General features: G+C 41.8%; 3 protein-coding genes across 12 annotated transcripts in view; all 3 read left to right on the top strand.

The window, feature by feature from the left end:
• The window catches only part of LOC141768526 (BTB/POZ domain-containing protein KCTD1-like), a 28,917-nt gene extending 21,551 nt beyond the window's left edge, over positions 1-7,366 (top strand). For 3 of the 5 annotated variants that reach the window (XM_074636905.1, XM_074636904.1, XM_074636906.1), the window contains exon 5: positions 5,773-7,364. In XM_074636905.1, coding sequence (XP_074493006.1) covers positions 5,773-5,931 — 159 coding nt within the window. In that variant the 3' untranslated portion in view covers positions 5,932-7,364. Of the gene's footprint in view, positions 1-5,772 lie in introns of all 5 variants that reach the window. The other 2 variants (XR_012594083.1, XM_074636902.1) reach the window with 2 other exon arrangements.
• Positions 7,367-9,300: 1,934 nt separating this feature from the next.
• Positions 9,301-18,713, top strand: ddx10 (DEAD (Asp-Glu-Ala-Asp) box polypeptide 10). The gene is made up of 2 exons (XM_074636901.1): positions 9,301-10,776; positions 15,455-18,713. Exons 1-2 carry the CDS (start codon positions 9,310-9,312, stop codon positions 16,613-16,615), a joined length of 2,628 nt encoding a protein of 875 aa, XP_074493002.1. The 5' UTR covers positions 9,301-9,309; the 3' UTR covers positions 16,616-18,713.
• Positions 18,714-21,891: 3,178 nt separating this feature from the next.
• LOC141768531 (transcription initiation factor TFIID subunit 4-like) overlaps positions 21,892-24,833 on the top strand; it is a 32,482-nt gene continuing 29,540 nt past the window's right edge. The window contains exons 1-5 of one of the 6 annotated variants that reach the window (XM_074636915.1): positions 21,892-22,086; positions 22,224-22,278; positions 22,909-23,340; positions 24,368-24,489; positions 24,589-24,699. In XM_074636915.1, the coding sequence (XP_074493016.1) occupies positions 22,917-23,340; positions 24,368-24,489; positions 24,589-24,699 (657 nt within the window). In that variant the 5' untranslated portion in view covers positions 21,892-22,086; positions 22,224-22,278; positions 22,909-22,916. Of the gene's footprint in view, positions 22,087-22,154; positions 22,306-22,359; positions 22,525-22,568; positions 22,703-22,908; positions 23,341-24,367; positions 24,490-24,588; positions 24,700-24,833 lie in introns of those variants that run through there. The other 5 variants (XM_074636918.1, XM_074636914.1, XM_074636916.1 and 2 more) reach the window with 5 other exon arrangements.

Below are 24,833 nucleotides of genomic sequence, written 5' to 3'. Positions count from 1 at the left end.
TGAGCCAAAGTGGACTTAATGGAAGACGACCGAGGAGGACACCAAATCATAAAAAAGCGAGACTGGAATTTTCCAAAATGCATATTGACAAGCCACAAAGCTTCTGGGAGAATGTCCTTTGGACAGATGAGACAAAACTGGAGCTTTTTGGCAAGTCAAATCAGCTCTATGTTTACAGACGCAAAAATGAAGCATACAAAGAAAAGAACACTGTACCTACAGTGAAACATGGAGGAGGCTCGGTTATGTTCTGGGGCTGCTTTGCTGCATCTGGCACAGGGTGTCTTGAATCTGTGCAGGGTGCAATGAAATCTCAAGACTATCAAGGCATTCTGGAGCGAAATGTGCTGCCCAGTGTCAGAAAGCTTGGTCTCAGTTGCAGGTCATGGGTCCTCAAACAGGATAATGACCCAAAACACAGCTAAAAACACCCAAGAATGGCTAAGAACTAAACATTGGACTGTTCTGAAGTGGCCTTCTATGAGCCCTGATCTAAATCCTATTGAACATCTGTGGAAGGAGCTGAAACATGCAGTCTGGAGAAGGCACCCTTCAAACCTGAGACAGCTGGAGCAGTTTGCTCACGAGGAGTGGGCCAACATACCTGTCGACAGGTGCAGAAGTCTCATTGAGAGTTACAGAAATCACTTGATTGCAGTGATTGCCTCAAACGGTTGTGCAACAAAATATTAAGTTAATGTTACCATCATTTTTGTCTAGGCCAGTTTCATTAGTTTGTTTTTTTAAATGATTCTGCTGAACCATAATTCAAAAACAATATCTGATTTTCATTAGTTAATTTTCAGTGAATTTTTATTTATTATTACTTTTGTCAGTTTCAAGTTATTTCAGTGACCATTGTGGGTTTTTCTCTCTTTAACGGAAGGGTACCAACAACTTTGCCTACGTCTGTATATTGTGTTCCTCACCAGACAACATGAAACATGGCTAATACTCACTGACATGAAATAATAATTCAAACTTGAACCAAGTGAAATAAGTTCCTGAAGACCTGGAGACTTGTGTGTAACCTGTAATTTATCTCCTCTGTTTACTGGTGGATTACAGACCTGTAGCATAAAGCACCAACCCTAGTTTATTCCCTCCAAACCAGCTGATGGAAACGCACCTAATTCACATTTCTTCTTATGCGACATGTCAAGACTTTGCCTAAAATGTGCTTGACAGCTGAATGGAAACACAGCTAATGACTTTCTTGTGTGGAGATGAATTGACGGCTGACACATTTCACAACTGTATGTCTGTCTATCTTTGTCTCAGGGGAAATATCAGCGTGACAGACGCAGTAAGAGGAACAGAGCACTCCTGAGGGCAAACTGAGATAATGTCACCTTGTTGTTCACTTGGGTAGGGAGGGGAGGGAGAGAGAAACTAATGGACTACTTCTGAAGTAGTTGATGTTTGAGGCCAGAGAGGCTGAGAAAATGAGAGTGACCCTGGACCCCCGGGCCTCTTTCTCAGCTATTGTTAGCAGCACATTCACACACAAAAGAGCTGCAGACTATACCAAGTAAATCAGAGAGGTACACAACAGATTCATGATTGTTTATTCTTCTTTCGCATTCTCACTGGTAACACGTAACTATAAAAACTGCTAGTACTATTTTTGGGGTGTATACCATCATAAACCTCCTCCTTTGGAGAACGTGTAATGATTTTATCGTGAAGATTAAACACGTGCACAGCGTTTAGAAAACACAACCAAATGAAACACAAGCCGTTTTCTGTTGCGTTTCTGTATTTGATGATGATGCTGATTTGACTGATATAGGCCACGCCCCTTTGCGCCATGAATGTATTAAAAGAACTGGATACAGCGTTGGAGGCGGGGCCCAGGTCATTCCTATGAGAACTGCTCAGTGGCGCATGAAGCCTAAATGGCTCTAATTCCGTCTTGAAAAGTACCCGGATCTTGGTGGAGTAGCGCCCGAGATGATTCGCGGAGTAGCATCCGCTCGGTCACATGACTTGACTTGGGGTCCCAACGTCACGCTGTCGTCACGATCTTGCGCTCCAGCCTCGGTCTGGGTCTCACATGAACGGAGGAAGGGAAATAACTCTGGATTCAGCTTTTAGTGCATTTTACAACTTTAAAAACTTTATATTTTAAATAAGGGCTATTAGAGTGTTCATACTGGGGAGTTCATTCACCTCAAAAAAAATCATCCGCTGAGTTACAGATGTCTTTTTCCCAATGTAAATCTATGGGGAAAAGTATTTTTGGGCCCAATGGCATCACGTGACTGACACGGAAGTTGCAGTACCGCCGTTTGGACACTACGAAAGTCGGGATCGACGACCGGCGCTTTTCCTGGGGGCTTGATTTGCGCTCATGAAATTTGTCCGCCATTTTTTTTTTATTGGTAAACACATTTTTTGCTTCTTTTGGCACATATTTCATCTAATCGTCATCAACATACCATATTTAAATGACCCTGAACAGACTTCCCATTTGTCTGTAATTGGTTACCAAACGTTTGAAGATGTAGCCTATTGCAGTTAACGTGCAAGTTTGTAACATCTCATAAAATTCTACCCACAGGGGGGGCAATAATATTTCTACAGCTTGTTGACTTAATAAAATGAAGCTTGGTAAACAAGTTCTCCATGAGCATGAAATATTAGTAAGCATGGCATCAATAGCCCCACCTTCTGGCCATTAGTAAAACACCATCATACTACTTCTTTACTGCTATATCTCTTTAAAGGGGCTCAATATAAGAATCAGAAACTGCGTTTTAACAGTGCCACCTGTGGCCGTAAAGTCAAAGACAGTCAGCGTCCTGTTGCTCACGCTTGTGTTGAATGCTGACATGTAGTGTAAAGAGCTCTGAGTGGTCAGAGGACTAGAAAGGAGCTGATGTGTAAAGTCCATTTAGCATTTACCGAAGGCGTTGTTAGACTGTGTAAGTTTACTGCATGTCACACTGTGTGAGGTGGTCTAATAAATGTCTTTGACTGCACAAGGCAGGCATGGTGAATTATAGTGCTGTAATGATGAAGAAAAAAGTTCATGAGAGCAGAGGCATATCAGCTTGTGTCATCCATCTGCGGCGCTGTGATGTTTGAAAATGCACTAAAACACTAAAGAAGCTTTGACCATAGAGCTAACACTAGAGCCCCCACACACTTCTTTTTGGTTCTCACCTCCTTTCTTTTGGTTTGTTTGTGTTTAACTGTATTCAATACAGCCAGGCTGTATTCTGAATGATGTGATATACAGACGTAGGCAAAGTTGTTGGTAACGTTCCGTTAAAGAGAGAAAAACCCACAATGGTCACTGAAATAACTTGAAACTGACAAAAGTAATAATAAATAAAAATTCACTGAAAATTAACTAATGAAAATCAGATATTGTTTTTGAATTATGGTTCAGCAGAATCATTTAAAAAAACAAACCAATGAAACTGGCCTAGACAAAAATGATGGTAACATTAACTTAATATTTTGTTGCACAACCTTTTGAGGCAATCACTGCAATCAAGTGATTTCTGTAACTCTCAATGAGACTTCTGCACCTGTCGACAGGTATGTTGGCCCACTCCTCGTGAGCAAACTGCTCCAGCTGTCTCAGGTTTGAAGGGTGCCTTCTCCAGACAGCATGTTTCAGCTCCTTCCACAGATGTTCAATAGGATTTAGATCAGGGCTCATAGAAGGCCACTTCAGAATAGTCCAATGTTTTGTTCTTAGCCATTCTTGGGTGTTTTTAGCTGTGTTTTGGGTCATTATCCTGTTTGAGGACCCATGACCTGCAACTGAGACCAAGCTTTCTGACACTGGGCAGCACATTTCGCTCCAGAATGCCTTGATAGTTTTGAGATTTCATTGCACCCTGCACAGATTCAAGACACCCTGTGCCAGATGCAACAAAGCAGCCCCATAACATAACCGAGCCTCCTCCATGTTTCACATTAGGTACAGTGTTCTTTTCTTTGGATGCTTCATCTCTTCGTCTGTGAACATAGAGCTGATGTGACTTGCCAAAAAGCTCCAGTTTTGTCTCATCTGTCCAAAGGACATTCTCCCAGAAGCTTTGTGGCTTGTCAATATGCATTTTGGAAAATTCCAGTCTCGCTTTTTTATGATTTGGTGTCCTCCTCGGTCGTCTTCCATTAAGTCCACTTTGGCTCAAACAGTGACGGATGGTGCGATCTGACACTGATGTACCTTGACCTTGGAGTTCACCTCTAATCTCTTTGGAAGTTGTTCTGGGCTCTTTGGTTACCATTCGTATTATCCGTCTCTTCAATATGTCATCAATTTTCCTCTTGCGGCCACGTCCAGGGAGGTTGGCTACAGTCCCATGGACCTTAAACTTCTGAATAATATGTGCAGCTGTAGTCACAGGAACGTCAAGCTGCTTGGAGATGGTCTTATAGCCTTTACCTTTAACATGAAGGTCTATAATGTTCTTTCTGATCTCCTGAGACAACTCTCTCCTTAGCTTTCTGTGGTCCATGTTCAGTGTGGTACACACCATGACACCAAACAGCACAGTGACTACTTTTCACCCTTTAAATAGGCAGACTGACTGATTACAAGTTTGAAGACACCTGTGATGCTAATTACAGGACACACCTTAGTTTAATATGTCCCTATGGTCACATTATTTTACATCTTTTCTAGGGCTACCATCATTTTTGTCCAGGCCAGTTTCATTAGTTTGTTTTTTAAAATGATTCTGTTGAACCACAATTCAAAAGCAACAGCTGATTTTCATTAGTTCATTTTCAGTACATTTTTATTTATTATTACTTTTGTCAGTTTCAAGTTATTTCAGTGACCATTGTGGGTTTTTCTCTCTTTAACGGAACGTTACCAACAACTTTGCCTACGTCTGTATATAGCATCTTTAGAGTTACAGCCCGGACACACCAGGAACGTCAGGAGCGTGTGGCGGCTGTGTTACCTGTTGTTTTTTATTTTGGCGTCCGTGTTAACAGGTTAGAACAGCCACACTGCTCGCGTGAGACACGTCACAAGCTGCGCCTCTTCTAGAGAACAGAGGTCTCGCCTATTTTTGCCGCGTGCGTCTCACAGCAACAACAGACAGTGAAAGTGACCTATTGACTGTATATTGACATCATATCAGCGACATTACTACAGTTTACATGTCTAGACATCTGTAGAATATGTCACAGACAGTGAAGGTGACCTATTGACAGTATATTGACATCATACCAGCAAGATTACTACAGTTTTGATCTCTATCTGTAGAATATGTTACGGAGATGAAAAAAAAGTACAGACTTATTTTTAAATCAACACTTCCTGCTTTCATTTCAAAATAAAAGCCCTCAAGCATTGTTTTCTGTGGACAGAATTCCTTCATTTGTTAACACAAGGCTTTTATTCTGAAATATGTGCCGGACAGTGTTCTGGGACATGCAGTGACTTGGAGAGCTCCATGAATGAATATAGTACGAGGTTTTAATTGTGGATTATTACTATTATTTACAAATTACCACATGTTTCTTAACCTTTCTCTTTCGCTTTACACTCATGGCATACAGTATGTTTTTCAGAAAGATGAGACAATCCTAGTGAAAATGTGTGCCGCCAAATGTGTTGCTTTTAGCCCATTCAGTCCCAGTGTGACTCATGCAGTGGTGGTCCCTCCTTTTAAAATCTACACAGTGACTTCAAATAGAGCCACGAAATGTTGAACAAGATCCATCTCGTTTTCCAAGCTCTTGTTGAAACGATGTGTAAATGTCTGACGGATTCTTCTGGTTTATGTGTGACTGCAGGTGTTGGAGCGGTTACAGCAGAAAGGGTTCTGGATCACAGGTTCATGTGGTGGTGGAGTGGACTCATCCCAGTTTAGTGAATACATTCTACGGAGGGAGGGCCGAGGCGGACGACACCCCCCCACCCTCATCCGAATAAAACAGGAACTCATGGACTGAACTCACGGTTGTCCAACCTTTTTGCACACAAATCAGCGACTGTTTCTCAAACGGAGAACAGTTTCACTTCAGCATGAAAGAAGTCAACAAACTGAGCAGACATGAATACTCAGAATATCTTACTCTACGTACAGTAGGTGACTGAGATGTTAGTCTTACTTTATACTTCGCTTACAGTTGCCACATACATTTCAGACAGTAGTATCATTACAGTAAAATAAAATAGATCCATCTGTGCAGGGATTGGCAGGGGATCATGGGATCCTAAATTTGAGGTACGCTAGCAGTAGTATTTCTATTAAAGGTCCCATATTGTAAAAAGTGAGATTTTCATGTCTTTTATATTATAAAGCAGGTTTAAGTGCTATATAAATACTGTTAAACTATCAAAACGATCAGTATACGGAGAAATACACACAGCCCGTATTCAGAAATTGTGTGTTTGAAACAAGCCGTTAGGATTTTTCTCCATTTGTGATGTCACAAATATAAAATATTTAGATCATCACACAGTTTTAAACATAAACTTTCTAAATGTGTCCCAGTTTATTTCCTGTTGCAGTGTATGTAAATAACATCAGTTGACAGGAAGTAAACATGGACCCAAACTGTTGCCTCGCAACGTAATTCCGTTGCAATTCCGTTAAAATGCACTAAAACGGAGCGTTTCAGACAGAGGGTAAAAACAGGTATATTCAGGCAGACAGTATGAGGAAAATAAAATGAGCACGATATGGGACCTATAATATGAAATAGAGACACAGTCTTTTATCACGGTACATGTCATTTTATATTGTGATATAGTATATTTCCTAGAAATCCAATGGAGAAACCATTGATAGCCAAAAACAGACATTAGCATCTTGTTGTGTTGTCTAATCTATTGAATTAAATACCTGAAAACGAAATCAAGGTACTGCATCACATTGATTCAAAAAATGTCTGTGATTTCCAACATTGCCCACATTGTCCTAATTCCCCCCAGAAATACTAAAGGGAGAGCCACCAAAGTATCAACCGTATGGCAAAATCTTCAACAGTTGGCACATTTCTGTATGTATGTGTTTATACCAGGGGTTTTGCAACCTGCGGCTCCGGAGCCACATGCAGCTCTTCAGCCCCTCTTCAGTGGCTCCTTGTGGATTTTTAAAAATGGAAATGAATAACTGTTTTTTGTTTTACATTTTATTTTTATTTATCATTGTTGTAGGTGTATGGCACGACAGTACGACGGAGTATTAGGGCCACATTGAGGCAAAAAAAATAATCGGAGATATCGGGAATAAAGTCATAATATAACGAGAAAAAAGTCGTAATATTATGAGAATAAAATCAGAATATTATAAAGTAGTAATTTGTAATTTTTTTCTTTCTTTCTCGTAAAGTTATGACTTTATTCTCGTAATATTATTACTTTTTTCTCTTTAAGTTATGACTTTTTATTCGTAATATTATGACTTTTTTTCTCGTAAAGTTATGAATTTATACTCGTAATATTCAGACTTTTTTTCTTGTAAAGTTATGACTTTATTCTTGTAATATTACGACTTTTTTCTGGTTAAGTTATGACTTTATTCTCGTAATAATACAACTTTTTTCACGTTAAGTTATGACTTTATTCTCGTAATATTACGACTTTTTTTCTTGTAAAGTTATGACTTTATTCTCGTAACATTACAACCTTTTTTCTCGTTAAGTTATGACTTTATTCTGGAAATCTAAGATTTTTTTTTCCTCAATGTGGCCCTAATACTCCGTAATACATTTGCACTTTGGCCCTCACTACATTAGATACTTATTATATATACTTATATACTATATACTTAGACTATAAACTGTGTTACCTTCATCACAATGCTCAAATGTTTTGCGGCTCCAGACAGATTTTTTTTGTTTTTGCCTAAAATGGCTCTTTTGATAGTAAAGGCTGCTGACCCCTGGTATATACAGAATGTCATATTGCCCAATCCTGCCATTAGTCATCTCCACCATGGGTCTCAGACCTCAGGCTGAGGCTGCTCAATGTGCCATGTCCAGAATGCATGAACGTCATGCTGATGTTTAGCGGTTAACGGTGGACTCCTGAAGCTGTTCTTGGGACCTGGCTGGGGGCTACAGCTCATTATCTGACTGCATGGTTTTCTATACAGTCCAACAGTTTTCAAGATAAAGTATTTTAAAATGACGACTGGATACTCATACATGTTGTTATGCATGTGTAAGAATGTCCTCTCGAGATGCCATTTTGTTATTTTGTGAATTAAAAAGCCGTGACAGATTGATGCTGATGTTGTATTTTTCTGACTGTGTAACTGTGAAAAAAAAGAGATCAGATCAGTAATTTTTTTCAAACGTCTCCATTTAAAGCTTTAAACTTTAATAAAAATAACTGTCATATATACATATCTCATAGTACATGAGACAGATAATCTGTGAAAAAACCATCAGGCCTCCTCGTGCTCCTAATAGCATTTGCAAGATTCCACTGCGCCCGAACAAAAGCAACCAATCAGAGCCGAGCTGTCTCTAAGTAGCTGTCAATCACTGCAACTCACATCAAATCATATCATATACAGCAAATCGTTGAGACAATAAAACATTTTACCTGCTTCCTTACAGATCCTTAAATATTTACTTCTTGAAGACATTTGGTTATATTTGCTCTCTGTTCCTCTCTGTTAATTGATGAAATATAATTTTAGGCATTGCATAAATTCTGTGTAAAATAATGAATAGGTGTTCAATTTGATCTAATTATATTATGTATGTATTATATTGTTTACTTCATTACTTTTTCAGGGAGTGGTATTATTTATTATCTTTGACAGAGCTCTAAACTAATGTCCAGTATATGGTTCTGCTTCTGGTTTTCATTGTCAATTCATCGGTCGATTGTTTTCTTGATTAATCAATCAGACATTTAGTCAATAAAATGTCAGTACATAGGGAAAAATGCCCATTACAATCTCCCAAAGCCCAAAGTGACATCTTCAACCAAAAGTTCAAAACCTAAATATTGTTAGTTTACTATCATACTATCACTATCATCTGAGGGAACCAGATCTTTTTTTATTTGAGAAGCTAGAACCCAATTTTGGATTTTTTTTCTGAAAAAAACAACCCAAAAAACCCCTCAAAACTATGAATGACGATATGATGAGTTCATTTTCTGTTGATTGACTAAACTAGTTTAAAAGTCCAGACGGAATAAAGCTGTGAAGGGTCACAAAAAATATGATATGACAGAAAATAAAATAATAAGACAAAGAGATAAATGTTTCAAGTGCTCCTGTTTAGTAGTCATTTAGATTCAGGAGGTACAAAGTACCTGACAGGTAAACCTGAGGGCAAAATAATCTGGAGTCCAAATGTCCCGTGATGATGACGTCGTGCTCCATGCGACAGGAAGCTGTCTCCTCCGTCTCGTCTCCACGCTGTCCAGCAGCAGCAACAGTCGCCGTGTTGTGTTGTTTTCTTGTTCTGTTTCTATCTGAAATCATGGAGAAGAAAGGCGCTAACTCCTCCGGGAAGAAACCTAAACCTGCGAAGATGAAAGACGGCGTCGACCCCGTCAAAGACTTCGAGAAATGGAAGAAAAAGTACAACAAGACGAAGCGAGAGGTGAAGCGAGGCCGACCGGAGAAGAAGCCCGAGTGGCAGGTGGAGCGGGAGTACATCCAGCGGCTGGTCAGCAGGTACGGAGACATCCAGTCCAAGGACGCCGTCAAGTTCTCCGACTTCCCCATCTCCAAGAAGACCCTGCTGGGTCTCCAGGGAGCCCAGTACCGGCAGCCCACGGAGATCCAGAGACAGACCATCCGCTTCGCTCTGCTCGGTAAAGACGTCCTCGGCGCCGCTAAGACCGGCTCCGGGAAGACGTTAGCCTTCCTCATCCCGGTGCTGGAGTGTCTCTACCGGCAGCAATGGAGCTCCGTGGACGGCCTCGGCGCTCTCATCATATCCCCCACCAGAGAGCTAGCCTACCAGACCTTCCAGGTCCTCCGCAAGGTGGGCAAGAACCACGAGTTCTCCGCGGGGCTCATCATCGGCGGGAAGGACCTGAAGAACGAGTCGGAGAAGATCCACCGGACCAACATCGTTATCTGCACCCCGGGCCGGCTGCTCCAGCACATGGACGAGACGTCCACCTTCCACGCCTCCGACCTCCACATGCTAGTCCTGGACGAGGCGGACCGCATCCTGGACATGGGCTTCGCGGAGACAATCAACGCTATCGTGGAGAACCTCCCCAAGTCCCGGCAGACACTGCTGTTCTCCGCTACGCAGACCAAGTCGGTCAAAGACCTGGCCCGGCTCAGCCTCAAAGACCCGGAGTACGTGTGGGTCCACGAGAAGGCCAAGTTCAGCACGCCGGCCACCCTGGAGCAGAGCTACGTGGTGTGTGAGCTCCAGCAGAAGGTCAACATGCTCTACTCCTTCATCAGGAGCCACCTGAGGAAGAAGATCATCGTCTTCTTCGCCTGCTGCAAGGAGGTGCAGTACCTGTTCCGGACCCTCTGCCGCCTCCGACCCGGCATGCCCGTCCTGGCTCTGCACGGCAAGCAGCAGCAGATGAAGAGGGTGGAAGTCTACAACGACTTCCTGAGGAAGAACAACGCCGTGCTCTTCGCCACGGACATCGCCGCCAGAGGCCTGGACTTCCCCGCCGTCAACTGGGTGCTGCAGTTCGACTGTCCGGAGGACGCGGACACCTACATCCACCGGGTGGGCCGGACCGCCAGGTACCAGGAGGGGGGGCAGGCCCTGCTGCTGCTGCTCCCCTCAGAGGAGAGGGGCATGGTCAGCCAGCTGCAGGAGAAGAAGGTCCCCATCAATAAGATCCAGGTGAGACCAGCATCACCACACGCACGCACACACACACACACACACACACACACACACACACACACACACACACACACACACACACACACACACACACAGTGTAATTAATGCATTGTACACTGGTTACAGCTGAGGTCATGTTCAGGCTGTATGTTGCATTATACAGTTCATACAGCTCCGTTATACAACATGACCACACCCAGAGAGCATGGGGGTTCTGTCCTGTTATAAAGTGCATAATATAAAGATGAATTAGTTTATACATCATATGTTAGGAAACACACTATAAAAAGAGATTGTTGCTATTGAATCGTTTTAAATGTAATTTTTTTCAGTGCCGAGCAGTACAAAGAAATACTAATTTTAAAGGTCCCATATTGTAAAAAGTGAGATTTTCAGGTCTTTTCATATTATAAAGCAGGTTTAAGTGATATATAAATACTGTTAAATACACACAGCCCGCATTCAGAAATTGCACGTTTGAAACAAGCTGTTAGGATTTCTGTCCATATAACATGTCATAAATATACAATATTTAGACCATTTCACAGTTTTAAACATAAACATTTTAAATGTGCCCCAGTTTATTTCCTGTTGCAGTGGATGAGAATACCATCAGCTGACAGGAAGTAAACATGGACCCAAACTGTTGCCTAGCAACGTAATTCCATTGAAATGCACTAAAGCAGAGCGTTTCAGACAGAGGGTAAATACAGGTATATATTCAGGCAGACAGTATGAGGAAAATAATGTGTTTTTTTTAACATTAGAGCATGTAAACATGTTCTAGTAGAAACACAAAATACAAGTATGAACCTGAAAATGAGCACGATATGGGACCTTTAAGTGGTTAGTGTGAGAACTTTTTTTAGGGATGCATGATTTCGGCAGCGATATAATATTGTCTGATTAGTGAGAGAATGTAATTATTGCTATTGTTCCAATAATGGTATTTCAGCCAATAACTAGAAGTGCACTCGCAGAGCGCAGACCTCCGCCAATGCAGGTTTCATGTACGTCGCTTGTTTATGTTGAGATCAGCTGTAGTCGCGGAGCAGCATAGCGGAGCATCGTAAAATGGCTTCAGTGGAGGTGGTCAGAAACAAAATAAAATCCACCTAAAGCGTTGTCGTCACTCTTTGCAACAATCACCAAGTGTGCCTTGGTCGAAGTAAACCGTGAGGAAAGCTGGCAGAAGGAGAGAGCTGCATGAACGCGTCATCAGTTACACTGCGCATGTCCTAAAGCCTGTGGTGTTAATGCACAGGCTGAGCAGAGTTATTAAAAAAAAATCCCGAATCCGGATCGCCACCAAAATCTAATGGATTGTTCATTGTGCCACACCCCACCCCTCCAAAAAATTTCATTCAAATCCATAGCGGACTTTTGGAGTTGTCGTCCAAACGGACAAACCAACAAACCAACAAACCAACAAACCAACGCGGGTGAAAATATAACCTCCTTCCTAGGCCTTTGGCCTAGGCGGAGGTAATAACATGTAATAAAAGGCTCGTTGGAGATGAGCCAGGCCTGCGCAGAATCCATTCTAATACTAAAAATTCTAATATTTAAAGGTCCCATATTATGCTCATTTTCAGGTTCATGCTTGTATTTTGTGTTTCTACTAGAACATGTTTACATGCTGTGATGTTCAAAAAAAACTTTATTTTCCTCATACTGTCTGCCTGAATATATACCTGTATTTACCCTCTGTCTGAAACGCTCTTTTTAGTGAATTTCAACGGAATTGCGTTGCTAGGCAACAGTTTGGGTCCATGTTTACTTCCTGTCAGCTGATGGTATTCTCATCCACTGCAACAGGAAATAAACTGGGACACATTTAGAATGTTTACATTTAAAACCGTGTAATGGACTAAATATTGTATATTTGTGATATCACAAATGGACAGAAATCCTAACGGCTTGTTTCAAACTCACAATTTCTGAATGCGGGCTGTGTGTGTCTCTCCGTATATTAAGCATTTTGGTAGTTTAACAGTATTTTTATAGCACTTAAACCTGCTTTATAATAAGACATGAAAATCTCACGTTTTACAATATGGGACCTTTAACACTAGATTGAAAGATATGTATTTATTTATTTTATTTATTTAAAAAGGATCCCCATTAGCTGATACCAATGGCACCAGCTAGTCTTCCTGGGGTCCGAAATCATGTACATTAATTTATCACATACATACTATATACAACATCACATTTGTGTTACACTAATAACATTCAAATTTTCAAACATATATAAATTTCAAATTCATACACAATCTTCCACAATTTTTGTTTAGCCTCAAGGCCCATCATCGGGGAAAAGGAACAAAAAAAACCAAAGAAAACCATACATGACCAACACTGGACTATCGATCAGCTGTTTAAGTAATGTATTCGTAGATAGTATTTGAATGAGGATTTGTTAGAGGATTGACGGATGTGAAGAGGGCAGCTATTCCAGTGAGTGATGGCGCGGTAAATGACCGTCTTTTTTAAGGCATTCGATTTTGGGTGAGGTAACATGATTTGGCCATCACCTGCTGTTCTAGTGAAATGACTGTGAACGTCCCTGCATCTGGTAATTTGACTGTATAAAAACTCGGGTTTAGTAGAATAAATGCTGTTACTAAAGAATGTCGCTGTGCTTAAGGCAAGTCTTTTCTCTACTGGTAACCATGACAGTTTATGATGCATGCTGTCTGTGTTCGTTCTCATGAGGCAGTGTAACACAAGTCTTGCAGCTCTGTTTTGGGCAATTTGTAGTTTCCGCAGTATGCTTTTCAGTGCAGAAGACCATACAGGTGAGCAATAGTGCAGGTGGCTTAAACTTAAAGATTTAACTACTTTTTCCCAGAATGTGTGCTGGAACATACGGAAGGCATTTTTTGCCATGGAGATACCATTTCCCATTTTCCTGACAATTGTGTCTATGTGCTCTACCCATGACAATTGATTGTCTATAGTTAGTCCCAGTAATGTGACCTTATCCACCTGCTGTTCACTGTCCAAGTAGAGATTCATTGTGGGCATAGATGACAGCTTATGACTAGATCCCAAAATAATGGATTTGGTTTTTGAGATATTTAGTACCAACTTATTTTGTTTTATCCAATCAAAGACCAAGTTTAGGTCTAAAGATAGTACTTGGTCTCCGCTGTATTTGCTGCGTAATACAGTGTGGAATCATCGGCGTACATTTGTATACTAGTTTTATGCAATACAGATGGCAAGTCATTTGTGAAGATGGAGTACAGGAGAGGTCCAAGACAGCTGCCCTGCGGCAGGCCACAGTTAAGCCCTTTACTGTTAGACATGCTGCCATTGTAATACACCCTTTGTGTTCTGCATAAAAGATAATTCTTCATAAATGTGATGGCACTTGATCTAAATCCATAACATTGTAGTTTACTTACTTATATTAGTCTCATGTTGTGCAGTGTTTCATCTGTTAACAAACACATCTTGTGTGGTTGACGATAATAATAATTATATATATATATATAATTATATATATATATTTATATAATTTGATATATATTATATATTTATATAATTTGATATATATATATATATATATATATATATAAATATAAAAAGACGGCACTCGGAAACCCGGCTCAGAATGGGGCTCTGTGTGTTTACACAAGGCTGACTAGATAACAGCTCAGCCCTATTAGCTAGAGATGAGAGGCTGAGACCAACCAGCCTCTCATCTCTAGCAGCAGTCTGGTCACATCAGCAGCAGAGGGAAGAGAACAGAATGATGACAGTAGAGTCCTTCTGGACTACAGGTTAACATGAATTACTTCATCAGTATGTAATGGTATTCTAATAGTTTATACTCCAGGTTAACATGAATTCAGTATCAGGGTCTGAAATTAACTTTTTTCACTGCCTGCCACTGTGGCAGGTAAGTATTTTTGTTTGTCTGCCACTCAGAAATTGTATCTGCCACAATTTGAAATCTCTGCGCTAAATGAATTACATTTTAGATCTGATGTAATTCAATGTTCGATATATTTTACATGAAAAACATTATATACATGGTAAATTACAGTGTTCAAATTACACCGTAGCGTGTATTTCACGGAGGTTTAATAATAACGGTACGCTACACAAAACGTACAGTAATTTTCATCACCGATCATTCTAATGTAATTGAAGGAATTTTTCTTTCAACTCTCGTCCAAAATTGGTTCCAAAATTTTCTTCCTCCCCGATCATATTTTTTTCGGCCAGCGGGACAATGGGACATCCTTAGCGTTTTCCCTGCCTGCCAAAGTGGCAGGTGGCCTGATGATTCTATCTGCCACTGCCAACAATTTGGCGGGTGGCGGGTACTAATTTCAGACCCTGATCAGTGTGTAGAGGTATTCTAAACAGTGGAGTCCTACACTACCAGTACACTGAAGTAAGAGCTGTTTAATGAATTTGTTGTTCGTAATGTAGCATTATCAGCGTCCTGGACGCGCTGATGATAGCAAAATAACCATCAACTATAACAAAATAAGTACCCCTCATCAAATTATTACTCTGTAGCACTACTAGTGGTCAAAAAGTCCCCAGGATGTCTTTAATTACAATACAAACGTATAGATTTGAGTGTTACTTCCAACAATAAAAGAGTGGTAGACAACATCTGTATTCATTCATCTTGTTTTCTGATTGATTCCAGGTGAATCCAGACAAACTGCAGAGTGTTCAGCAGAAGCTGGAGGCCTTCCTGGCCCAGGAGAAGGAGCAGAAGGAGAGAGCTCAGAGGTGTTTCATGTCCTACCTGCGCTCCGTCTACCTGATGAAGAACAAAGAGGTGTTTGACGTCTTTAAGCTCCAGATTCAGGAGTACGCTCACTCTCTGGGCCTCGCCGTGGCTCCGAGGGTGCGCTTCCTAAGTAAAGCTCAGGCACAGAGAGCTGAGAAAGGAGGCCAGAGAGAGGAGGAGGAGCAGTCCGGAGAAGAGGACGAGCTGAAGAGCTTTAAGGCCCAGCTGAAGGGAAACGCTCCTCATGAGGACAGCCAGAGCTCAGAGTCCGAAGGTTCAGGTGATGATGATGAGGAAGAAGAGGTGGATCGGTCCAAGATGCTTCTTCTGGGTGCAGATGACAGTGAGGATGACGATGATCTGAAAGACTTGGACCTGCTGACAGTCAAAAGAAAGGATGTCTTCAATGTCTCGGGGGATGAGGAGAGTTCTGAGGAACTTGCCGAGGGCTCCAAAAAGAAAATGGAAAAAGAGACAAAGTTCAAAGAAGCCAAAAAGGCCCTTAAGAGAAACTTCCAGGTCAACACCAAAGTGGCTTTCAGCGAAGAAGGAGAGGCCGTGCAGCTGTGGCCTCCAGTCCAACGTGCTGTGACCGGTGGAGAGGAGGAAGAAGAGGAGGGGGCTTCAGGAATCAACATGGAGAAGGCCAGGGAGAGGCTGAAACGCGAGGACCAGGCGTTTGACAAGCAGGAGTACAGTCGCAAAGTGAAAGCCAAACACAGGGAGAAGAGGCTGAAGGAGAAGGAAGCCAGGAGGGAGGCCAGCAAGCAGCACGGACGCAACTCTGACGAGGAGGACGAAGTGCATGCGTACCTGGCCAACCAAAGCGAAGACGAATTTGACGCCAGCACCCTGCCGGACCCCGACAAACTGCACTCCGAGGAAGAGGAGGATCCGATCACGTCGGCCAAAAGGCAGCACAGTAGTGAAAGCAGCGATGAGGAAGAGGAGCTCACAGCAGGGAAGAGGAAGAAAGTGAGGCATCAGAATGATGCGCACACAGCCCTGGACACTGGTCTGTCTCTGGCTGAAGACGAGGAGTTGGTCTTACACCTGCTGGGGGGTCACAGATAGAGAAAAACGGGACAGTATGAAACCAGTCAGTTAAATAAAGTTCTAATAGTTCAATGAGAAAACAGAGAAGCACAAGACGTGTTGACATTTGAAAAGGGGAAGGTACAGTCCAGCGCTTCACTGTTTGCACATCCACAACGTTGGAGGACTCATAAGAGATATGAGTGGTCAAAACTGAAGCATCAGCGCTGAAATCCAGACATTTAATCCATAGTATGGGTCAATCCTTCAACTCCACTGATGCAACCGATACCATTATTTCATTAAAGCCCTAAATAAGCAACAATCAAAGTTATAATAACATCCTTGAGTATTATTGAGAGTTCCACTCTGTAAGTCTTCTTCATCAGGACTGTGTGGCTGAGGTTTAATCACATTTAAACAACACACTCAACTGTTATGAAATTCTGATGCAACTTTTGGTTAAATTTGTCCAAATTCCACACATAACCTTGATGACGTCATCATCAGGGTTATTTTCCTCATACTTGATAAAGCTCCTGTAACTTATGTTTTTTTTTAACCTAGAACCTATCCTCCCATGTTTTCGTGTCTAAGTGACTAATGGGAACAAGACTTTCTGAAACTGGTCCAGTATTGAGGGAGAACTCTGTAACCCGAGCTGTGAGGTCAGTGAGCAGCATCAGTGTGACGTTACGTCCACTAAAAGTGCTTGTCTTTGCCTCTGACAGGCTCAGATTGTTATTATCAGTCTGACAACATGATGGAAGGGACCCTATAGAGAAATAACATGTGTTTCTGGCCTTTCACTTGATCGCGTCTGTTTGTTATTGTGTCCAAGTACCGCTCAAGGAGAAGTCTGGTTGTGAAATCTGAATAATTGTATACTCTGGCTCAAAGAAATAAGGATTCACAGACCTCATCCACATTGTGAGAAATCATCTAAATATTCAGCCGTGACATTGTAAATCTTTTAATTAAAGGTCCCATGTTGTAAAAAGTGAGATTTTCAGGTCTTTTATATTATAAAGCAGGTTTAAGTGCTTATATGTGTGCCTGTATTCAGAAATTGCGCGTTTGAAACAAGCCGTTAGGATTTTTGTCCATTTGTGATGTCACAAATATACAGTATTTAGACCATTACACGGTTTTAAACATAAACATTCTAAATGTGTCCCAGTTTATTCCTGTTGCAGTGTATGTGAATGACATCAGCTGACAGGAAGTAAACATGAACCCAAACTGATGCCTAGCAACGCAATCCCATTGAAATGCACTAAAACGGAGTGTTTCAGACAGAGGGTAAATACAGGTATATTCAGGCATACAGGATGAGAAAAATAAAGTTTTTTTTTAACATTATAGCATGTAAACATGTTCTAGTAGAAACACAAAATACCAGTATGAATCTGAGAATGTGCATAATATGGGACCTTTAACACTAAGCTACGCTAATTTGTACTCCATCACAACACAATACTCACGTTTCCACCATGGATGTATTCCACATTCCACCGTTAACTTCCAGCAACACGTCACCTAACCAGATTTCAGAAGGAGACTTCTTCCTTGAGCGAGACTCTTTCCTTAATGTTGTCAGACATTTATAACAACAATCAGAGCCTGTAATGGTAAAAACAAGCACATTTAGTGGATGTAAATGATGGTGCCAGCTTGCCCCAATAGCACCGTATTACAGCCTGTGAGCAGCTGCCATCTACAGCGCTCTAACCCTCAATACTGGACCAGTTTCCGATGTTGTCCCTATTAGTCAGTTAGACACAGAAATATGAGATTATACGTAGAGAGTCCAGGATGAAAAATACCAAAGAAACCCTTTAAGAGCCACAGAAAACATTATACTACTGTTTTTACAGGTTGAATGGTAAGTTTGTGGAGTGCATCTTTAATTTCCAAGTGTGATGTTGAAACTATGTACTTTGTATTTATAGTGTGATTAGAACAGAGGATTTGATATGGGTTGAGTTTCCATGCTGTTATTTGAATCTGCAGTCCCCAGAGCCTGCCTCTCTCTCTCTCTCTCTCTCTCTTGTAATTAATTTGTAATTAAATTACTTTTCTTATGTAAAAGTAATTTAATGTCAGGACATTCTATTAAAGATATTTCTATTGGTCATCTCAGTGTTCAGTTTGAAATGTTTGAAATTGAATTTGACTGGAGATTTGTAGGATTATTAGCTCGGTAGTTATTGGGGTCAGGAGTTAAGACTAGGGCTGACCCGGATGCTCCGACCGTTACCATGGTATTCAACCTCCAAATCACTATTCGAATGCTTCATTTTTAAAAATGTTTTGTGTATATATATATATATATATATATATCCCTAAAATCCTATTTAGGGATATATATATATATATATATCCCTAAAATCCTATTTAGGGATTTTTATATATATATAAAAATCACTAAATAGTCCATGAAATAAGGAATAATCCCACAACATTATTCATTCTTCATATTCAACATTAATTATTATTATTAGTTATTCTCAGATGGATATCGCTGTTTGTTGTGTGTAGAGGTGTGTGTGTACATTAGTGCAGCACTGAAACGGGGGAGACAGACAGACAGAAAGACAGACAGACGGACAAACAGACAGAAAGGCAGACAGACAGACAGACAGACAGACAGACAAACGGACAGAAAGGCAGACAGACAGACAAAAAGACAGACAGACAGTCAAACAGACAGACAGACAGACAGACAGACGGACAAACAGACAGAAAGGCAGACAGACAGACAGACAGACAGAAAGGCAGACAGACAGACAAACGGACAGAAAGGCAGACAGACAGACAAAAAGACAGACAGACAGTCAAACAGACAGACAGACAGACAGAAAGACAGACAGACGGACAAACAGACAGAAAGGCAGACAGACAGACAGACAGACAGACAGACAGGCAGACAGACAGACAAACGGACAGAAAGGCAGACAGACAGACAAAAAGACAGACAGACAGTCAAACAGACAGACAGACAGACAGACAGACGGACAAACAGACAGAAAGGCAGACAGACAGACAGACAGACAGAAAGGCAGACAGACAGACAAACGGACAGAAAGGCAGACAGACAGACAAAAAGACAGACAGACAGTCAAACAGACAGACAGACAGACAGACAGACAGACAGACGGCCCTAGTTAAGACCTCAGTCTGCTTCCAACAAACTGGACACCGATCGTGTCGTCCCACCACATCTAAATAGTTCCTGCTGTCGTAACCCCGTCCTTGCTGCACCCCTTTGTCTCTCCAACAACTCCTCCGTCGTCGTGTCAGTGTGACGGATCATTCGGGGATAATGGTGCACTCTTTCCTATATTCTCTCCTCAAAGGCCGTCTTAGTGTTGCACTCAGCCGTGCACATACAGTAAGTGACAGAAGTACTAGTGTTATTTCTTTAATTCCGGCTTAAGGAGTCACAGCAGCAACAGTAAGATTTGGATGATCTATTCTAACCCCTGTCCAGGTTTATCAAACAACTGTGGTTCACTAAGAAACCTGTATCATCCCTGACTGATGATGTCAGAGGGGTCTCTTTGCTTTCTTGGTTCTCTGACTTGCAGGTAAAGAGAATTTTCCTTTTTTTCCTAAACTGAACTTGATGAAAACACATTTCACTTTATAACTTTATAAAAATGTCCTCATCAACAGCACTCAGTATGTTTCAGCTCATGGCAGAAAGGTTCTGATCCCATGATCACCCTGAGACAACGAGTCCCCATGCAGTGATTAACCTCTCAGAGCTGAAACAGCCAGATGTGTAGCTATATGTAGGACACATCTGTCTCCTGCAGGGGGCAGTAGAGTAACTCAATACACCGCCTGGTTGCCCTTCTTCCTCCTCCTCCTCCTCTTCCTCAGGGAGATATGTCCATGCTTTATTAAGAATAATATAAGAATCTTAAGAATAATTCAAACTGATTATGAATTTGATACATTTCTTATGGACAGATCATTTATTCTGAATTTGTAGTACTTTTTCTTTATATAGATGTATATTTTTTATTTATTTTATTTTATTGTTTAATTTATAAATGTACCCCTGAAATGTGCAGTTTTTGTATGTATGAACTGTTAATGTACTTATATTTTCTAAAATTAAAAAAAAAGATATTTCCAATCCCATGCTCTAAAGTTCCACTTTCTACAGCAGGAATGAAGGTGACTGAATAAACTGGAGTGCTGTCAGAAGTGAATGTTCCACCTCATTAGGAGAACTTAAGTATTTTTTATGTTACACTCTGTCGACTTCAATTTCTAACATTTTTTGGCTCATATATTTATTTGAACACTTGACATGTTCAACATCGTTGTAGAAAAGAAAATAAGTATATTGTGTATACTTTCTATATAGATCAATACCCGTAAATGCTATGCTTTTCTTCCCAGACTTTATTACCTTATTAATCTAATGATTAGGCTACTTATTTTATTGATTGACGAGTTCTGAAACTCTAAAAGAAGTATACCGTATTTCAGCAAGTATGTGTTAGTAGAAGTCACCATATAAACAACATAAATAAGAAAAATACTAAACTTTCTAACCCGTCCAAGGAGTTTTATGAATGCTGAGTGCTGGCGGAAATAACGTCTGTGTTTCATTTTACCCGGTCAAAGCCTACGTCACATAGCGTTACATTACATCAGATTATGTCCATATATCATGTCCAAATCACATATATCGTAATAAAATTCAATTCAATTCAATTTATTTTTATATAGCATCAAATCATAACAGAAGTTATCTCGAGACGCTTTATATATAGAGCAGGTCTAGACCGTATAACATAGTTTAGAGACCCAACACGATCCACCAAGCGCGCTGTGTCCAGGAAAAACTCCCTGATTAGTGGGAAGAAACCTGGAGCAGAACCGGGCGCAGGGTGGGAGGCCATCTGCCGAGACCGGCTGGGGGATAGATAGATAGATAGATAGATAGATAGATAGATAGATAGATAGATAGATAGATAGAGAAGCAACCACAATAATAGCACAGCAGCTGTAATAACTAATACAAGTAGGACTAATAACAAAAACCAATAGTAGTGAATGTAAAAGAGTGATAATACAACTATCAGAATTGATATCATTGGGTCGTCCTCAGACGGGATTTCCAGCGGAGCTTCCAGCTATCTCAGTCGTCTATACATCTGGCTCGTTCGCCAGCACTGTCCAGCATCTGTCCTCAGTACGTCCATGAATGTTGGTGTGGGACGTCCCTGTGATCGATGCCCGTGCGTTGGTTCCCGCAGCATCAGCATGCTTGCTGGGAGTTCTTGATGTCTTTGGCAGTGACCGACAAGTGTAATTCTCCAGGCTGCCACTTTGTCACTAAGCCTCGTCAGTCCCTCGTACAGACGGAATTAATTAATGATGGTAGCAGCTGGTGTCAAGCAGGCACCGGACGAAACCACAATCCAGAAACCCCGCTGCATGGTTACCTGCGAGACAAGAAAGCACAAGGAGTCCGGGGAAGAAATGAAGTTAGTAACAATGAATGGGACATGAATATATCCCATTCATTATCTCATTCATTATCCATAAAATCATGTATTAATCTTGTTTAACCAGCCGTCGCTGATCACGGTGCCCATCTTTCCTGTGTGACCCTCAAACGCAGCACTAGTCTGTGGTGAGTTCAGGTACCGCGCTGCCACAGAAAGCGCCTCCACCAGGTGAGCTCTCCTGGAGCCTGCTGCTCGGTAGATATGATTTATGATAGAGATGTTTCCATCTAACGATTATTATTTCACTTTTAAAGTGTGTTCCTTTGGATGAAATTACAACAACTTCCGGTCAAAATGTGGCAGCGGAACGCGACGTTTATTGAACATGAACTCACGATGCTCATTATTGTGTCACGTTAAACTGACGCTAGTTTATTATGTCTCACATGAAGCTGAAAGACGTGACGCTAGTTAGTAAGTCTGCACACATAAAACATCTTCATCATGTACCAAACAAAACACACAGGAAGGAGTTTAAAACTCAACTTCTAACGTTGCGGCTAGCGGCTAGCTCTTGTTAGCGTGGCTAACTTTAGCTATAAAGTTAGCTTACCTGCGAGCTAGCTAGCTAGTCATTTCAGTAAAGTGTGAGGTGAGTTAGGAAGGTTAACTTAGTTAGCTGAATAATTGTGAAACATTGTGTTTACTGTTCATTAGTTGTAATGCTTTAACCAGGGAACAGCTTGAGTTAATATATCATTACATGAAGTTATATCACTTTGGAAACCAATAAACTTTTGCTTTTATATTTCACATTTTTGGATTACGCATTAAAATCACCTTGTTTTTCCCATTCAGATATAATTATGGCCACAAGTCAAGTGGTAGCTGAAGCCCAAAAGCTGGAGTCCTGCGGGGCAACAGGACCCATCTCTGCTGCAGGTGTCTCAAAGGGGGACTCTGTCCCTGCCCCTCCTAAAGTCCTCCACGCTAATCATGGCCACCAACCTACCACCTCTACAGTTCCAGTCCCAGGGCGGCACACTTCCTCTCCATCTGTCATGGTGGTATCGAAGGTGGCCACCCCGGGGCGAGTGATTGCTAACGGCCAACCACAGGTAACGAAAGCAGCTTTGAGCCAGGTGGCCTCCATGAACCAGGCCACAACCCCGGGAAGGACTGTGGTGATAACTGTACCGAGGGCGGCGGGTCCACAGCCGGTCACTGTGAATCCCCGGCTGCCGCAGGCCGCGTCCACACAGCTCCCGGCTAATATCCAGATACCGACAGGTGAGCTGCAGCACGCCGCCGTCTGGTCTACATTCTGGTCCTGATTGTGATGTTCTCATCGGGGACCACTTCATATAGGTCATGTTTACAGATGTTGCCACCTTTAACATCATGAATACTAATTGACATATTAAGTAGACTGTGTTACTGTTTAAAGGGACTGTTTGTAACTTCTTTCACGTATAAATCAATCCGGGTCGGTTTCCAATGTGCGCTTGCGTGTGGCTACGCTGTTCAGACTCAGGCTCCAACACAAACTACACAGAAGCACCAAAACCGCAAAGTTGTATCTTGTGAAGCCCGTCTGTTAAACAGTGTTGGCCGCGGTCGGAGGACGCGGGGGAGACCGTAGCTTTGGTCTCCAGGGCCGGAGTCTCTGCTGTACTCTGCTCCTCTGCCAGCCTTCACTCACACACCGCGCTCGTTCTCACTCTTTCGCTCCACTGTCACATGCATGTGCGCACACTACACACTGGAGAAGAGTTAGTTTAGCTCTGAGAGTATCTAGTGAATGTACAGTGGACGTTTGTACAGAAATAAATGCTGCAGCTCCTCCAGACCAACAGAGGTTTCCCGTGTCTTGTGAAGTGACGACCAAAACTACAGTGTCAGGCTGAAGCAGGAAAAGCCAACACTAGGATCAGCACTGATTCATGGAGAGACCTTCGTCTGGTCAGCTAACATTACTGCCAAGCAGGTGAAATATAGAGTGATATTGAGGTTTTTAGCTGACATGTCGCCTCACTGTTTTGAGCAATGCTCGTTCATGTCTATGTAGAGTGAGCACAAGCGCGAGTCCGAGCACCAGGATGCTGACTTTAATTGACTTAACGGCCACAGGTGTCGCTGTTAACAAGCAATTTCCCGATTCTTACAAACAGTCCCTTTTAAATGTCTGTACTATATCTGGTCCACAATGCATGCACACACACACACACACATATATATAATTTACCCAGCACTCCCTCCTTTCAGGACAAATCATCAGTTAATGACAGTGAGTGACTTTGGACTCTAATTCTGGCAGGTATGATGTTGATCCGCAGTGACAGCGGTCAGCTGATGCTGGTATCCCAGCAGGCTTTGGCACAGGCCCAGCAGGCACCAAGAGGCGTCCGTGGTCAAGCGCCTAGAATACTGTTCCCACAGGTGTGTGTGTGTGTGTGTGTTGCCGCTTTCATTTGATTTGATCCTGAAACCGGACGACTGTAGTGTCATTCTCTAACTAGCTGCCACGTCTGGATTCAGGTGTCAGCAGCAGCAGCTGGAAATAAAAGTGGCGAGAAGGTGACTGTGATCAGAATGGCAGCGTCTCCCAGTTTCCAACCAGCACCGGTCCAGAAGACCACTGTGGTAAAGGTACATGAACTGGTTTACTCTCAACAGTCACTGACAGCAGCTCATATACTGTCTGATCCTCAGCATTCTTACTGCAAATCAACCTCACCTGTCATAAATGATGATAACCTTTACCTCTCGTTAATAAGGAGTAA

Source organism: Sebastes fasciatus, chromosome 5, assembly GCF_043250625.1.
Source record: "Sebastes fasciatus isolate fSebFas1 chromosome 5, fSebFas1.pri, whole genome shotgun sequence".
NCBI classification, from domain to species: Eukaryota; Metazoa; Chordata; class Actinopteri; order Perciformes; family Sebastidae; genus Sebastes; species Sebastes fasciatus.
This window is presented reverse-complemented; position numbering and strand designations above follow the sequence as displayed.

Bases quoted from the DNA above. Each gene is read 5' to 3' on its own strand.
- ddx10 (XM_074636901.1), top strand. From the start codon at position 9,310: ATGATGACGTCGTGCTCCATGCGACAGGAAGCTGTCTCCTCCGTCTCG. The intron at 10,777-15,454 runs GTGAGACCAGCA...GATTGATTCCAG, and splicing joins TCCCCATCAATAAGATCCAG to GTGAATCCAGACAAACTGCA.